This window comes from Antedon mediterranea, chromosome 11 (assembly GCF_964355755.1).
Source record: "Antedon mediterranea chromosome 11, ecAntMedi1.1, whole genome shotgun sequence".
Lineage (NCBI taxonomy): Eukaryota > Metazoa > Echinodermata > Crinoidea > Comatulida > Antedonidae > Antedon > Antedon mediterranea.
In genome coordinates, this window is record NC_092680.1 from 21,610,854 (window position 1) to 21,624,121 (window position 13,268).

The following is a 13,268-nucleotide window of genomic DNA, read 5'->3' on the forward strand; positions in this document are numbered from 1 at the left end:
AGTAAATGTGCCGAACACTAGTAACGAAGAACAAGAAACGCAAAAAGAGTTTAAATCAGAAACTGGTTAGTTATTAAAATGTACTGTATACTGTATATGTTTTTTTCCCATTAAGATGTTTTTTATGCGGGAGAATATTTATTGTGTTGTAAATTCAGATATATTCTTATTATTTATTTGTTTATCGAACAGGAGATATTCCGACTACTACTAGTAACAAAGAACAAGTAACGCAAAAAAATGTTGAAACAGAAACAGGTTAGTTATTAGAATGTATCGTATAATTTTTCTCCTATAAAGAGGTTTTTTATGCAGTAGTAGCATATTGATTCTGATTTTTTATGTCTTAGACAAGTCTTATACCTCACCTCATTCCAATCATCATCATCATGTTTGTTGTCAGTGCAGTCGGATATGAAAACTTCTGTTATTGCAACAAAATTAAACATTTTCAACAAAAGATGCCTAAAAAATGACACATATTTATACGGCTTCGGTAAATTCGCGGTCTACCGGGCCTGAACATCTATTTTAGATTTGTGATAAACTTATTTTTCGGTTTGCTTTTAATTTTATAATTACTGTAGGATCCAAATAAAGTTATTATATTATTATATGTTATATTTTCAACAAAAGTTTGCTTTTCTGATAGAAAAGAAAATGTGTTTGTCGCCCTCTATAGCCTAAGTTTTCAAAAATGCAACAATCTGAATCTATATTGTTATAACCAAGTCTTTTAAAATAACAATTACTTCAATAACTTTATAAACTAAATAATTTAACAATTTCTATAACAACACATTTCTATTACATTATACCTACAATGACATAGGTCTGCTATAAGAACAATCAAACCACTAATTGTTAACAACTTAGGCCTACGGTGCTACATTATTATATCAAAATGATGAATTAACAATAAAAATAAATTGCAAGATTCTCTACTGAATAACTTTCCTTGTTTTTTAGAAAAGATACAAACATATCTGATTGAAATACAAAAGGACAAGTGCAGCCAGGCCATTATATTTACACCTGCAACAATGCGTGAGAAATACAAAGTTGACATTTCACAGATGTTTACCGATATGGAACTGATTAAAGAATTTGAAAACAATAAAGGAAGCAAACCAACAACATTGGAAGAAATGGTAGATATTATCAGTTCCACACCTGGATGTAAAGCTCTCATAGAAGGAGAGGGAGGTATTGGAAAAACTACCATATTAAGGCATATATCATACACATGGGCTACACATAATAAATCCAATAATGTCCTTGAAGGTAAAATTGTATTTCTTTTATGTGTAAGGGATTTGGAAAAAGATGAAGATATATTTGATTTAATTGTAAAGCAACTGGATATGACAGATTTTAATTTAGACACAGATCTCCCAAAAGATTCACGGGTAATTAAGAAATTTATAAAGAAACATGACAATAAAGTTGTGTTGCTACTAGACGGATTAGATGAATTGAGATTCAATAATCAAAGCGTAATTAGTCTTTTCAGAAAAAACTCTTTAAAAAAAAGTACTGTGATACTTACTTCCCGGTCAGAAAACATAGATGAATTCAAAAAAGAGTGTAACATACATGTAAGAGTTAAGGGATTTAATGAAGAGAGCATAGGGAAGTATATTAACAAACACTTTAAGTATTTTGAAAACCCAGAAATGGGAAAATCCCTTAGAAGAGAATTAGATATGTATCAGGGTTGGCAACGAAAACACGAGGACGTATATTCGATGTGCAAAAATCCAATGCTTCTTCTTTCAATTTGTATTCTATGGGAAGACAATCAAAGTCTTCCTGAAGATAAGACTGACCTGTTTAAAGAATTTTTTCGTAGTATTTTGAATCAATTTCACAAACAAAAGTTTAAAGACACTCGTGAAAAATTCCCAAAGATTTCTAAATTTGAAGAAACTCCAGCAAATTATGTAAATTCTATGATTTTGTTAGGAAAGTGTATGTATAAAAGCTTAAAAGAGAATCAACTTTCAATAAACATGAAAGATTTGAAAGATACACAATCCACAACAGATATGATTGACATGGCCGTAAAACTTGGATTTGTTTACGAAGAAGCACCAATTTCAAAATCTAATTTTGAAAGAATGTTTATGCCTCCTCACAAGTTGATAGTTGAGTCCTTGGTGGGATTTTATTTGTGCAAATTATGTGAAAGTGAATGTATCGAGAATGAATGCACAGAAGATGTAAGACGAATACTTACACCATTAGATGATAATGAATGGGAGGTAATAAGAGAAAGCAGCTATTTAGATTTGGCCAGAAGGTTTGCAATCGGTTTCCTTGGTGATAAAGCGTATGCATTTTTTAATCACTGGATTACAAATAATTTGTCAACATATCGTTCTTTGCCGAGGTATTTAGATTGTGTTAAAAAACCACATAAAGATGTTGTGATAAATAAATTAATTAATCACATGGAAAGCAAAGATTTAGAAATTAATAATCATCTGGATGATATATCGACCTCCATAAGAACGTTCATTGATCACATTAGTCCAGGTGTACCATGTGATGGGCATTTCATACGTCTAATTATGCAAATTAGTTGTATAGAGAATGTGGCTGACGATATCATTCATTTCATTTGTGAAAATAGGATGACAGGGGAATTCAAGGGAAAAGTAATTGCACACATTGTAGCCATAGCTGCTGAATGTGACGAAGACCAGATTATTCCGGATCTAGCAGGACACATTGATACATTTAATCACTTTGTTACAGAATGTTCTCTCAAACAAGTTCAATTAGCATTAGAAAGGCTCGATATCGATGGTAATAACCTTCACAACCTTGATGTTAATTCACTGTCTTCATTACTCATTATGTGTCCTAAGCTGGAGTACCTTTACATGAGTAATTGCAATCTATCAGGTGACGTCATCAATCACTTTGTTACAGAATGTTCTCTCAAACAAGTTCAATTAGCATTAGAAAGGCTCGATATCTCTCATAATAACTTTCACAACATTGATGTTAATTCTATGTCTTCATTACTCATTATGTGTCCTAAGCTGGATTTCCTTTGCATGAGTGATTGCAATCTATCAGGTGATGTCATCAATCACTTGGGTACAGAATGTTCTCTCAAACAAGTTCAATTAGCATTACGTCGTCTCTATATCTCTGATAATAACTTTCACAACCTTGATGTTAATTCACTGTCTTCATTACTCATTATGTGTCCTAAGCTGACGTGGCTTGACATGAGGGATTGCAATCTATCAGGTGACGTCATCAATCACTTGGGTACAGAATGTTCTCTCAAACAAGTTCAATTAGCATTACGTCGTCTCTCTATCTCTGATAATAACCTTCACAACCTTGATGTTAATTCACTGTCTTCATTACTCATTATGTGTCCTAAGCTGACGTGGCTTGACATGAGGGATTGCAATCTATCAGGTGACGTCATCAATCACTTGGGTACAGAATGTTCTCTCAAACAAGTTCAATTAGCATTACGTGATCTCGTTATCTCTGGTAATAACCTTCACAACCTTGATGTTAATTCACTGTCTTCATTACTCAATATGTGTCCTAAGCTGAAGGAGCTTTACATGATTAATTGCAAGCTATCAGGTGACGTCATCAATCACTTGGGTACAGAATGTTCTCTCAGACAAGTTAAATTAGCATTACATATTCTCGCTATCTCTGGTAATAACTTTCACAACCTTGATGTTAATTCACTGTCTTCATTTCTCATTATGTGTCCTGAGCTGTGGAGGCTTGACATGAGTGATTGCAATCTATCAGTTGATGCCATAAAACACATTGACGAAGAGTGTTCAAATAGAAACATACGTTTTTATTCTTAAATAATTTCACGATCATCATCCCCCCCGATGACTGTACATTTTATTTCATATTACACAGTGTACGTCTCAATTAATATAAACAGCGCATTTGTAAAAGTCGCAGCAGATAAGTGTCAATATTGTAATTCTCAATAGAATAGAATTGTATTTGTAAATCTAAAAATGGCATGTAATATAGTCGATACCTTATAAAAACTGTTTAATAATAATTTGTTATTATTATAATTTTTGTTTTTTAAGAAATAAAGTTTGTTTTAGTTATACTTTTGGTCAATCATTAAATTCATCCATATTCATCTTCCTTGTCGCGCGCGCGTCTACATCATACGCGTGATCAAAATAGCAGCAGCTAGCTGGTGGCATATGGGGAGAGAGAAATACGATTTTCATTTTCAATTCATATTAATTCTAGACATTTATTTAGATCTGACACTGAAAGTCTGCAGCAACAGAGAATGTAATTAAATCTGTGTTAAATGTTAATTACTATAGAGTAACTACAACATAGGCAAGGCAAATGATGAGTCTCGGCTAGTCTCTCTATCTAGGCCTATGGTAGGGGCCTAGGCCTAGCTCAAAACTGTGTAGCGCCTAGCTAGGCCTAACCTCTATATCTTGTTTGCCTGTGCTAGGCCTACTAATACTGGCTGCCTCAACTCGGCCTCCTAGTCTGCACATGTTTGAGGAATGTTGTTCTTTTCATTCAGTCATTCGATTGAATGAAAGTTAAAGTTTTTAAGTAGATTGAATGTAAGTAATACTGTATTAATATTGTATTAGTAAAGACTTGGGACACTAGCTAGTACTAGTAGGCTAGGCTAGAATAAGTATTTTAAAACAGACAGGGGTGATATAAAGTGTTTCACTCTCTCTTCTTCGATTTTTTACTCGGGGTACCCGAGTCTAGTACTTACTCATTTTCTCCTTCTCTTCCTCCATCTGGACACTATTGAGTAAAAAGTGCGATTTTTAAAGTACTACTCCTCCCTTATTCGTTATAGTATTGAGCTGGGATTTGGCATGAACATACTACAGGGACATGTCCTCAAAGCTATAGAGCCGGATATTTAATGTTTTGTTAATTAATTTGTTTAATTAAGAAGCCACAATGTGTGACACACACCACAGCGTTATGTAGTTATATGGTTATATGCGGATTCTTGGCGTAGTGGTTATCACGTTTGCTTAACACGCAGAAGGTACCTGGTTCGAGCCCGGACGAAACCTTTTTTTTAAACTTTATGGTGAAAAGTACTGTATACGCAATATGATAATTATACAGAGTATATCTTATTTTTATTATTTTTTAAAATACTTATTTTGTGTAATCGGTAATTATCACTTTTACACATGTTTATTTTGCTTTGTGCTTATTACCATTTATTTGTAATTTAAATGGATTAAAAAACTTTCTGTAACCCACATTTTTAATGTAAGAGGTTTCGTAGTGTAGTGGTTGTCAAGTCTGCTTAACACGCAGAAGGTCCCGGTTCGAGCCCTGGCGAAACCTATTTTCTTTACTTTCTAACTGTATACGTCTGTATACAGCTTCTTTCGCTGTACCCCGAGTATTGCACATTCGTGCTTGTTTTTACATTATAAACGTGAATCTTATAAACAATGATTTTCTTGTATTCTTTTTTCGTGTAATATATGATTACATACAGTATATAACATTAAATTATAATTTATATGATAGGCCTATGTCCAGTTTATCTATACTTGCTTGATTAATCAATGAAACACAAATTTGCACAAAACCTTATTTTGGTTGAATCACAAAACAAAAACTAGGCCCTTTAACAGTGCCTATTTAAAAAATATCTTGATATATTTCATTTGTAGTGAATGTGTATACAGTGAGCATACTGCCATATTACATTATCTATTACATGTGTGATGTATTAATGTGTATATATTAATGTGTTACTGTTAAGAAAGACAATATTAAATGCATTATTAATAATCTACTTTGCAGTATAATAAAGTATTAAAGTGTAAATAAATAAGTTCTGTATGAATCGTGCAATTGATATATTGTATAATGTGTTTATTGTTATATTTCATCTGTGTATAGTTATGAACTTATGTCTTGTATAATACAGTAGTTTTTAGAATATTTTTATGTAATTATTGATAATTAATAATGTTAATTATTATAAATGTTGTTCCAATGACGGGAGTAAAATAACTTTTTCTTGAAGACAAATATTAATAATAAAGTTTTTCTAAATGGTATCTTTTTTTTAGTATGTGTGTATGTCTACAGTATCAGTATAAAATAAACCTGCAGAGACCATCTAAATCTGATCAGGGGCAGGTCCAGTTGGAGGGGTAGCACTAGGGTTGCGAGGTCCACCCTTAGTCACCCAAAATCACTTCATGTTTTTAGTCTAAACATAAACAAACTTACAATTGATCACACAAGTTTATGAATCTTAATGGGGGGCATAATTATATGCTCTCCAATGTCTGTTCGTAGCAAACCCATAAAAACAAACTACTACGACTTAATATAGTAATCCAACGCGCATCGTGCACCCATTAGGCCTATTATTGAACTAGACTTGCCCCAAGTCTGTATTCATTGTCTTTTTTTTTATTTATTTGTTTTTATTTCGATTTTTATCTGAAAATATCCAAACTCAAGTAATACACGTATATGAAACGCCATATGTGCCAAAATATTTATATTTTTACTATGTTAAGACAAAACTCCGTCTGGAGCCCAGACTAGTATTGAACCAACTCACAGCCGATTCTGCTACTGATCGTTTTCACATTAATTTGTGGGCGCTATTACATTTGTGGTTGTTTCCACATTTGTGGGTGATGCGTTTTTACATTTGTGGGTGATGCGTTTTTACATTTGTGGTTGTTTCCACATTTGTGGGTTCAACAGTCCATCCAAAAACTCCTAGTACTAGTAGCCAGTGAGACTAGCTCGTACACAGCAGACAGAAGAGCATGTTTTACTGTACAACCGTTAATGTAGAAAACGCCAGCTAATATCGAAACACCAACAGCTTATGTAGTAAATAAAAATCAACACCAGCTAATGTAGAACGGTCTAATGTAGTACGAAAATTGCCTCACACTCACAGCTACTAATGTAGTTACTATCGCCAGCTAATGTAAACATATATATTTTACAAACCTATTATGTCTAAATCAGGGAAGAGTTAAATTACAATTAATTTAACTCTTCCCTGGTCTAAATCATGTGCAAATGCATCTATTTACTTAGTGTTACCAGGGAAGAGTTAAATTACTCTTCCCTGGTGTTACGACAATACGAATGATACCGAGTGGTGGTTCGCCTAGACATCCGTACATTCCAATCAAAACGTTTTCATTTCATTGTCATTGCGTCCTGCCTCACTTCCAGTCTCGAACACAGTTCACTTCAAGTCTTTATTTACAGTCAACAGTCCCATATCCACTGTCTTATCTCCTCTCAGGATAGCCTACCATCTCCGACTTGTACCGTCTCGCGAGTCCCTCATTCCCTTGTCTCGTACACCCAACACAGCTTTCCAAAAAAGCCCCCGCGCATCACAACGCTCCCTTCTTATTCGTCCACATGCGACACCTGATTGTCATCGTGACACATGACTATCGTCACACCATGGAGGTATATATATACCTCCATGACCTGATTGTCATCGTGACACATGACTATCGTCACACCATGGAGGTATATATACCTCCATGGTCACACGGACCATTAGCTATCAGCCTATATCCACCTCTCGTAAGCGACCGACTTTCAAAACGCGGCTATCTCGTAATCGACCACCTCTCTTAAGGGACCACCTCTATTGAACGAGCACCATCTGTTAAGGGATCGCTTCTCATAACCGACCACCTCTCGTAAGAAGGATCACCTCCTCTCATAAGAGACCTCTTCTCATAATCGAACACCTCACTTAAGTGACCACCTCTATTTAGGGATCGCTTCTCATAATCGACCACCTCTCTTAACGACCACCCCGGCTCTTAAGTGACCACCTCTTTTATAGGACCACCAACTCTGATTTCCACTTTGATGTTTTGACATCAATGTTGTTTTCGGTCTTTGGTCTTTCGCTGAGTCTCTCTGAGTGCGATCTTAGATGGTGTATTTTAATTTAATCGGATCGGAGGATACCATGTCAGCCATCTTTACATCCTTACTCCACTTAATCTCTCCTGTTCTTTTATACAAATCTTCATTTTTCATTTTCTCGGGCTACCTTATACCGATTATTCTCTTTTTCATTATTATACTGTATTACTTTTGTAGTTTTATATTTTGTAAATACAGTATAATTTAATTTCTTTGTAATAATAGGCCTAGCCATAATTCAAATCACTTTTCTTTTATTTTCATCTGGAACACCTTCACTTAAGAAGTGTGCCACTTTTTCTAAAGTGTAGCTTCCAAATAAATTATTTTATATATTATTATAGATCATTTTGTAAATGTTAGTTCCGCATTTACAATTTTCGCAAATCGCGTCCTATAGATCCTGGTTTGAACTGCAGATCGCCTCCGGTTATAGATTAGTCCACCATGGGGACAAACGAACAGTTCATTTATTTGTGTTCTGTAGACCAGCGTGATTTTGTAACTTTGCGATTTAAATCACAAAAGAAGGTCGTTATTTGTAGTCCGACAAATTATTAATAATGATTAGACTATAGATCGAGGGTTCAAAGTTTATTAATAACTATATTGAGTCATCTGCTCTTGCTTCAACACCAGTGACATGTCTGCTCGCGAGGAAAAGGTGGAATTAGTGGTTAAAAACTGTGGAAAGTTACTGGAAGGACCTCACTGGGATGGAGCTAATGACACCTTGCTATTCGTTGATATATTAGGAAATGCCGTACACCGCTATCATCCACAAACAGACAAGCTTCAGTCTGTTAAGATCGGTTAGTAAATCGGTTTTTAAAAAACGCCACGGTGTATATAATAATAAACATAGGCGCCGCGAAAAAAACTGTTTTGACAAACGCATGCTTATACACTGCGGTGTTTTTTTCGATGGATTTTAACCGGTGAACATGTTTTTCTAATTGTTTTCAATCATACAGTTATGTAGACCAATCTTTTAAGAACATTTTACAGTAATTTTTTTTCTCATACGACCCCCCGTTCAGGGGATACGACGTTTTAATTAACACGGTGTCCCCGAAAACGCTGTTGGTTACACTCGGCAGGTCAAGATGGCTTTCGTAATACGAAAGTCTGAATGTACTGTAAACGACCACACCCACACGGGTATGGAACGCCCAAATGCATGGTGCGCTACTCTCGCCATAATTTAATATCAATTTGTTTATTTTTAGGTGAATGCCATGCCAGCTGTTTTCACTCAACATTTTTTTGTCAACAATGAAAGTATAAATGTTTGATTTGATACCTGTAATAATTATTACAGTAAGCCTACTATAAACTTAAACAAAATTTGTTAAATGAAGAGTTCTGTTCAATATATTCCAGGTCAATAGAAATCATTTAGATCCTCATCTGCTTCAAATGGAAACATTACGATTTGTTATATGTAATGTATATGTTATGCAATTATTCACGGTTAATTTTTTTAGATGAGAATGTTGGAGCAGTGGTACCCACTAAGGATGGCCGGACATTGATTGCAGGACGTCACGCTTTCTTGTTCTTAGACTGGACAAGTGGCAAGCTAGATCAAATCACGGCAGTTGATTCAGATAAGCCTGATAATCGTTTTAATGATGGGAAGTGTGATCCTGCTGGCAGATTCTGGGCAGGTGATTCATTTCTACAACATATACATCAATTACATTCTTCTCAATGTTAATATATCAAATATAGGTGAAATGATGCTGATGATTTATCTCAATCAGTGGCAGATCACCCCCCCCCCCCCCCCCCACCACCACCCTTCATTTCTCAAATTGTAATGCAAAAGATAGGACATCAAATTGAGCTTCAAGCCCTTCATTTCATCACTTTTAGGCCCTGGTTCCCCCCTATTTCAAAATCTTGGATCCGTACGTCACTGTCATCTTCCCAATTACATCTTCTACTGTATTTTACAATCAAAATTTGTGGTAGGCATGAATGTAATTATGATCTGTTGTGTATAAAATATTGTACATATTTTCTATTTCACTTTTGTATGGAAAAAACAATTGCAAACGTGGACAGTGATTGATGAATTATATATTACCCATAATTACCCTTGTTACGTTTCAATCAATAAAGCCATGTGGTCTGTGTGAAAGTACAGATTGTTATTTATGCAGAATAGTTTAATTTGATGATGCTTTTGCCTTATTTGTTTTTTTTTAACATAAAAAAAATTTTCAGCTGCCATAGGGAAATTTATTTGTAGAACTAAAATGTCAAACTAGTTTGACAAAAAAGTGTGATATGCCCAAATATGGTAGTGATATGACATCATGTGTTCATATATGAGCACATCACATTTTGTTGATAGGGACGTGTAGACAGATCTTTATACGTACAATTACCAATCATTGTCTGATGACGATTTGATACTATCAGATCGAAATGTCACAGTATATATGACAATTTCATTTACTTAATATATAAATTTAGCTAAATTATATTTATTTCAAGGTACAATGGGACCTGAAAAAACCCCAGCAGAGGTGTTATTAAATCAAGGGACAATGTATTGTCTAAACACAGATCTTAAAGTGACATCACATTTTGATCAAGTCAACATATCAAATGGATTAGCGTGGAGTTTGGATCACAAAACTATGTATTACATAGACTCTCTGCCTGGCTATCTTGATGCGTTTGACTACAATAAAGTAACCGGTGAAATTAGTATGTATTCTAATTTACTTGACACGCCCGTAGCAAGGGGTTTTTTTATTTTGATTTTAGCCTAGGATCTTGACGATTTTTCCCCCTTTTCTGGACATTTATACCATTATAATAATTAGTGGGGTGGGGGGGGGGGGTGGGGAGAGGAATGATTTTAGAATGTAGCCAGGTAACCACAGTGATATTAGAATTCATTTATACAAACTGTGTGTAACATCATGGAGGAGGTAAATCATTCATCCATATGGTAACATATTCATATTAAAAAGATTTTTTTTTTAGAAAATCGACGTCATATACTAAAAGTTCCCAACGATGAAGGGTTGCTAGACGGTATGTGCATAGACAGTGAAGGAATGCTGTGGATTGCAATGTTCTCAAAGTCCAAAGTCAATAGATACAACCCGAACACAGGTAAGAACAGTGAGCAGAACAACATGTAATTAAAGCTCTGTCTACACTATCAAACTAGTTTGACAAAAAAAGTGTGATGTGCCCAAATATGGTAGTGATATGCTTAAATATGGTAGTGATATGACATCATGTTCATATATGGGCACATCACATTTTTTTTTCACATTAAGTTTGATAGTGTAGACATAGCTTTTAAGAGATGATAACATTTATATTGTTAGGTTAGGTTAAGTGTGCCACACAGATTAAAAGCTTTTACTTGCTTGTGGTATCCTTTTACTTGCTTGTGGTATCCTTTTGCTTGTGGTATCCTTTTACTTACTTGTGGTATCCTTTTGCTTGTGGTATCCTTTTGCTTGCTTGTGGTATCCTTTTGCTTGTGGTATCCTTTTGCTTGTGGTATCCTTTTACTTGCTTGTGGTATCCTTTTTATACTTTTATTGTACTTCTCTACTCTATTAAGAATTTTTATGTGAAAAATAATAATTAAAAGTATATAAATTTCTAAAATGAAAAACAATCAAACAATCTTTGATCTATTGTTGGTATGACATTTAAGATGACCTTTGGTATGACATTTAAGATGACCTTTGGTATGACGTTTAAGATGACCTTTGGTATGACATTTAAGATGACCTTTGGTATGACACTTAATATGACCTTTGATTTGACATTTAAGATGACCTTTGATTTGAAATTTAAGATGACCTTTGATTTGACATTTAAGATGACCTTTGATTTGAAATTTAAGATGATCTTTGATTTGACATTTAAGATGACCTTTGGTATGACATTTAAGATGACCTTTGATTTGTGTGTTGAGTTATTGTTTACATTGTCTCTGACTGGTTGATAACAACACACATTTAGCAATGTAACATTATTTATTATTATTGAATTTTTCCTACATCTACATTTCATTTATTTTTATAAAAACAAACAATAGAGAGAGACAGGATTCCCAAAAGTGGGTCTGCAAAGCAAAACATTATCTTCCAACAATAAAATACAAAATTACGACAATAGAAATCATAACATTTACCAATGTAACATTATTTATTATTATTGATTTTTTCCTACAGCTATGTCATCATAACATAGCAATGTAACATTAAAATGTACAGAACAGAGTTATATATTTTATTTTTTCCTATAGATATATAGATAAATATCATCATAACATTTTATTAATAATTTAAAGGAGAAAAACTAAAGACGATCACGTTTCCTGCCACAAATGTCACGTCTTGCTGTTTTGGCGGAAAAGATTACGATGAGCTGTACGTGACAGTTTCAGCAGAAGGTATATCTGAGGAGGAGTTGCAGAAGCAACCCCTCGCTGGATCCATTTTTAAGGTCACTGGTTTAGGGGTCAGAGGACTACCAGCCAATATCTTTGGATAAGAGATGCATAGATGATGATAGACAAGCAACCCCTCGTTGGATCCATTTTAAGAGGTTTAATGATTACAGTACTAGCAAGGTTTATGCATAGAAGTTACAGAAGTAACTCCTTGCTGGATCTATTTTAAATGGGTTCATTGATATACCAGCCTTTTTTTCAAGTTATTCATAAATAACAAAAATAAACATCTGATTCAGATATTGATGAAGTAGAACAAAAAACCATCAACATTGATAATTATTTGAAAGTATCGTTCTCTCTATCACAACAGTATTGAAATCAAGTTACCATCAAATTAAGTAATTTTTTCTTCCAAGGACAAATATTAGAATATTATAATGTAAATATCTTATTAATTTTTAATTTGTATATTCCATAATTTTATAATATAAAGTAAACAAAGATGCAATATAAAGAAAGAGGAGGGTCACACCATTGTTGGTAACCGTGCTTCACCCTCCTCAGCTCCGCTTCTTGTTGTGTTGATTATTTGGAACATGAAAATGTGTTCATAATAAAATATTTTAATTCAGTATTAAATTTATTGTTATGTAATAGTTTTTCTGAAAGAAATCAAGACATTTTTTGAAATGAACAAATCAGTCTTTAAAAAATCACAGTTCATAAATAAATTTATTATTGACAAATTTAAAGAAACAACAAAAACTGCTTACATCAGTCAAATTTATGTCTATAAACAGGTATTAAAACATGGTGATAATTTCTTACAATGTACACACTATTTGGTCAAGTATTATGTAAT

The 13,268-nt window shown here is 33.9% G+C and overlaps 2 protein-coding genes across 2 annotated transcripts; both read left to right on the forward strand.

Moving 5' to 3' along the window:
- The first annotated feature begins 1,043 nt into the window (after window positions 1-1,043).
- Window positions 1,044-3,857, forward strand: LOC140062075 (NACHT, LRR and PYD domains-containing protein 3-like). Its single transcript, XM_072108119.1, has one exon. It carries the CDS (start codon window positions 1,044-1,046, stop codon window positions 3,855-3,857), a length of 2,814 nt encoding a protein of 937 aa, XP_071964220.1.
- Window positions 3,858-8,457: 4,600 nt separating this feature from the next.
- On the forward strand, window positions 8,458-13,245 carry LOC140062172 (regucalcin-like). Its single transcript, XM_072108254.1, has 5 exons — window positions 8,458-8,777; window positions 9,453-9,635; window positions 10,471-10,686; window positions 10,969-11,100; window positions 12,302-13,245. Exons 1-5 carry the CDS (start codon window positions 8,609-8,611, stop codon window positions 12,502-12,504), a joined length of 903 nt encoding a protein of 300 aa, XP_071964355.1. The 5' UTR covers window positions 8,458-8,608; the 3' UTR covers window positions 12,505-13,245.
- Window positions 13,246-13,268: the final 23 nt, after the last annotated feature.

Coding starts and splice junctions, on each gene's coding strand:
- LOC140062172 (XM_072108254.1), top strand. CDS start 8,609: ATGTCTGCTCGCGAGGAAAAGGTGGAATTAGTGGTTAAAAACTGTGGA. Junction 9,636..10,470: donor TGCTGGCAGATTCTGGGCAG/GTGATTCATTTC, acceptor ATTTATTTCAAG/GTACAATGGGACCTGAAAAA. Junction 10,687..10,968: donor TAAAGTAACCGGTGAAATTA/GTATGTATTCTA, acceptor TTTTTTTTTTAG/AAAATCGACGTCATATACTA.
- LOC140062075 (XM_072108119.1), top strand. CDS start 1,044: ATGCGTGAGAAATACAAAGTTGACATTTCACAGATGTTTACCGATATG.